This window comes from Carassius carassius, chromosome 13, assembly GCF_963082965.1.
Source record: "Carassius carassius chromosome 13, fCarCar2.1, whole genome shotgun sequence".
Lineage (NCBI taxonomy): Eukaryota > Metazoa > Chordata > Actinopteri > Cypriniformes > Cyprinidae > Carassius > Carassius carassius.
The window spans coordinates 34,191,675-34,196,674 of NC_081767.1; the positions used below are offsets into that span (position 1 = coordinate 34,191,675).

Genomic DNA, 5,000 nt, shown 5'->3' on the forward strand with positions numbered 1-5,000 from the left:
CCTTAAAGAAGGTTTTCACAGCGAGTCGATCTGAACGGTCGTGTGATTGAGTAACAGCGGCTGAATGAGGGTCGATGGCGGTGTGTCAGAGAGTTGTGTCAGTGCTGACCCTTACTGGCCCCATCAGGCCCCCGCAGCACGGTGCACTCCTCTATCTGTCCGAACGCCTCGAACAACCGCCGCACATCTTCTTCACACTGCTGCTTCCCCAGCATGCCCACAAACAGCTTCCGGTCTTCTGAGAGAGAGAGAGACAGAGAGAGAGAGAGAGAGAGAGAGATAGAGAGAGAGAGAGAGAGAGATCACCTCACATTCACTCATGAACATAGATTTCATGAAGAGCCAGTGAGATCTGAGAAGTCACACAGACACTGCAAAAAAATAAAAAATAATTCTTACTCAGGAAAAACTGTAATAGACCAAACCTCACTGCCTGGTTTAACAGACAGGGCTTAGATGAAGTCAAGATTAGGCCATTGTTCACTTAAGTCGCTTTTATAAATGTGCCTTAGAAAAACAAAACAAAAAGAACATTACTGTTGTGCATCAAAAAAAAGAAGAAAAAAAAAGAGAAAAAGGTTTCATTCTGTTAAAACAGCCCAGACATGATTTTAGTCTGAGACTAGGCTTAAAGGGATAGTTCACCCAAAATGCCATTTGGATGTGTATGACTTTTTTCTTCCAGATTAATCCAATTGGAGTTATACATGAATGTATTTGACTCTTCCAAGCTTTATAATGGCAGTGAATGGGTGTTGGGATTTTGAAGCCCAAAAAAGTGTGTGCATCCATCATAAAAAGGGCTCCACATGGATCCAGGGTGTTAATGAAGGCCTTCTGAAGCAAAATAATGCGTATGTTTAAAAAAAAGTTTCCAATTAAAACATCTGTAAACTGTAATATCTAGCTTCCGCTAACTTTCATACAGTTAACATAGGACATATCGTAAGCTCTCGTGAGAAGAGACGAATCTGGAAGCGCAGCAGAGAAAGCAAAACAAAACACCGCTCACGACTTAAAAGAACAAAACAAGGATTTGTAAAGAAAGATGTAGGGGGATTTCGATATAAGCCAAGAGGAGACTGGTTTTCCTTTGCTGTAAACAAAACTTGGTTCTCACGAGGCTTGGTTCTCTCTCGAGTACGACAGTTAGCAGAAGCTAGAGATCACAGTTTATAAAGTTTTAAATATGTATTATTTTCACGAACACATCGATTCACTTCAGGGGGCCTTTATTAACCCCCGGAGCCTTTTTATGATGGATGGACACACGTTATTGGACCTCTGTTGGACTATTGAAAAATAACACCCATTCACTGCCATTATAAAGCTTGGAAGAGCCAGGACGTATTTAAATCTGAAAGAAGAAAGTCATATATACCTAGGATGGCTCGAGGGTGAGTTAATCATGGGGCAATTACACTTTTTGGGTGAACTATCCCTTTAAACCATGCCTGTAAAACCGCGGGTACATTTCATATAAGTTTACAGGAAAACGCTGGTAATAAGTGGCAGATATCTTTTTTATGCATTTTATAATTTTTTTATCAAAAACAAAAAACAAAAAAACAGACCTCATATTTAAAGTAATTTCACTCCTCAAGTAAATGCATCTTGATTTTAAAATGTGTAGGCATTTGTTCTGGTAAAGACCAACAAAATACAAAAATAGGCTTGCATTATATTCTGCAACATCTTGACAGACCTGGGAGTTAGGTTCGGCCTTCAATGCCATCACGCCTGACCTTCTCTCAGACTAAATGACCCAGCTCTCTGTACACACTCCAATCTGTCAGTGGATCACCAGCCTCCTGACAGACAGACAACAGCTAGTGAGGCTGGGCAAACTCACATCTAGGACTCTCACGAATAGCACCGGCGCCCCTCAGGGATCTGTGCTCTCTCCACTGCTCTTTCCCTGTATACGAATGAATGCACTGCAAAAAAGTATTCTGTCAAGCTCCTGAAATTTGCAGATGACACTATCATCACCGGCTTTATACACAACGGAGACGAGCGCTACGAAGCACAGAACAGCCAGGCACAAGAATGTTCAGCCTGAACAATGAAAACTTTCATAACTATACATTGTCCACTATAACTGACACATTTATACCCAGCATCTGAAAACGTTACATTTGTAAACTAAATAAAATGTACACTTGTAAATATCATATGTGTACATTCAGTAAAAAAAAATTATTTTTCCTCTATATTTCTACTTCTGTATTATATCGCATTATTTAATTTTCTGTTGTTTCTGTTTTATTTAATTGGTGTTATATTTCATGCACAATGTGAGTATGAGAAATCACAGTTGGATTCTCGGTTTTATGCCTGAGATTCTCTATACAAGTACATTATTGACTGATTTTCCCGTGATGTGAGCTTCATTCGCTCATCTCACCACACACCGGTACTCATCAGTTCTCCCTCAGCGCTCCATCTCTTCTGCCTGACAGCTTGTATTCCCTCCACATCCAGTCTTACATAAGCTGTTTTAATAGAGCTTTGCACTGGTGTGACCCCAGACTCATCATCTGTCTTCTGTACTGTACCAGAGCTTTCCATTATGCATACGAGCCCTCAGAGAGCTGCGGGACACGACGCTCATCCTGAAGAGAAGAGATCAGAGACCACAGCAAACTCACTCCTCACAAGACAACTGAAATATAGCTGACATACAGCTGAGATAATGATGAGTTATGACTGAGATACATCGGAGATATAGCTGAAATATAGTTGAGATACAACTGAGATAGAACCGAGATATAGCTGAAATCCGGCAGATATATAATTTAGATACAACTAATACATACCTGAGATATTGCTAAAATTCACATAATCACATATAAAAGGTTTTTTTTTTTTATTATTGTAATAATATTTCAAATAAATGCAGCCTCAGTGAGCAGAAGAGACTTCCTTAAAGAACATGAAAAAAAATCCTAATTAATATCCACAGATGGATGGATGGATAGATGGTCACCTCAGTGGACAACTGGGTCAGTGTGTGTGTGTGTGTGTGTGTGTGTGTGTGTCAACGATCAGTCTTACCAGTGTCAAATTCATTGGTGTTACTGTCATCATTAAACAGGTCATATAACAATTACAGGATTCTTCCTGATCTCTAAAAGAGTCTGATGCAGTATGTAGAAATACTTTAAAGGTCATTTACTCTACCCGTACATCACAAACACGACAGCAAAGTCAGATCTGACAACAAAACCACAACACACGTTTATGAGCGCTGTTACTTATTTCATATGCAAAGGTCTTAGCCAATGCATATAGAGAAGTCTTAAAGGTACAGTATACAGCCTGTGTGATTGTAAAGATCAGAAGGATCAGAAGATTATGACTGTAATGATGCACTAATATTGAAAACGGACGTCAAGGGAAAAAGTGTCAGTGTCAGCTGTGTTACATCATGAATGCATGAATATTATAATATGTTCATTGTAAAGCCTGTCTGTCTCTTGATCGGGGACTGGGGATCCACACATCAGGGGTCACTCGAGCGCCCCATGTCAGCTTTACAAGCTTAATTAACCAGCCATAAGAGCAATAATGACCGTTTCCGACATGTTAGTCTATGCTGAGAAAAATGAAATTAGCCACAGAGGATGCAGGAAGTTCCTGGAGCGTTCCTCGGGGATGGATGGGAGAGAAATTGAATTTACAGTCCTTTATCTTTTCATTCCCAGACCTATGAGTTATAAATTCACCATCTCAGCATCTGTGGCGCTCATGCTCACATACAGGAGATGGATCACTATTAATTAGCGTTCATGACTGACCTGAGCTGCACTTTAGAGACGCTCAACTGCAAAGTGCAGCGTAATAACCGGCTCATAGAGGCTTTCAGAGACGCGGACGCTGATCTCAGACGCATTCATCAGAGACACACACACACACACACACACACACACACACACACACACACCTGCACTTCAGCTGCACTCACTTCTACTAAAATTAAAACATAGACTGTGGATACTATGTGCAGCATCTGTTCTGTATCACAGAAAATACTATGACTTGTAAAAACATACAAAATAATGCACTTATATTGTCTTTGGTAAAGCTCTTATTAAAGGAGTTATTAAATCACTTGTTTTTTGCAAAAATCATAATCACAGTTTTTTTATTATTATTGTTTCCTTAAACTTGAAATACACTAAAAAAATATATTAAAAAAAACAAAAAAATTTGAACGTTACTTAGCATTACATTTACATTTAATCATTTAGCAGACGCTTTTATCCAAAGCGACTTACAAATGAGAACAATAGAAGCAGTCAGGTCAACAAGAGAACAACAACAGTATACAAGTGCCATGACAAGTCTCAGTTAGTCTAGTATAGAACGCATAGGTTGGTTTTTTTTTGTTTTTTTTTAAAGAAAAGGAAAAGTGCTAGTGTTAGTTGGTTAAGTGCAGGCGAAAAAGATGAGTCTTTAGCTGTTTCTTGAAAATGAGTAAAGACTCAGCTGTACGAATTGAGATTGGGAGGTCATTCTACCAGCTGGGGACAGTCCAGGAAAAGGTCCTTGAGAGTGATTTTGAACTTCTTTGGGATGGTACCACAAGGCGTCGATCACTTGCAGAGCGCAAACTTCTGGAGGGCACATAAGATTTAACCAATGAGTTTAGGTAAGTTGGTGCCGTGCCAGTGGTCGTCTTGTAGGCTAGCATCAGTACCTTGAATTTGATGCGAGCAGCTACTGGTAGCCAGTGTAACCTGATGAGGAGCGGAGTAACGTGAGCTTTTTTTGGCTCATTGAAGACAACCCTCGCTGCTGCATTCTGGATCAACTGCAGAGGCTTGATAGTGGAGAGCATTACAATAGTCCAGTCTGGAGAGAACAAGAGCTTGGACAAGAAGTTGGGTTGCTTGCTCTGACAGGAAGGGTCTAATCTTCCTAATGTTGTATAAGGCAAACCTGCAGGACCGGGTAGTTGTAGCAATGTGGTCTGTGAAGCTTAACTGATGATCCCT

The 5,000-nt window shown here is 40.1% G+C and overlaps 1 protein-coding gene across 1 annotated transcript in view; it reads right to left on the reverse strand.

The window, feature by feature from the left end:
- celf6 (CUGBP Elav-like family member 6) overlaps positions 1-5,000 on the reverse strand; it is a 79,340-nt gene that overhangs the window by 24,033 nt on the left and 50,307 nt on the right. Inside the window, exon 4 of the mRNA XM_059565430.1 lies at positions 110-238. Within this exon, the coding sequence (XP_059421413.1) occupies positions 110-238 (129 nt within the window). The remainder of the gene's footprint in view (positions 1-109; positions 239-5,000) is intronic.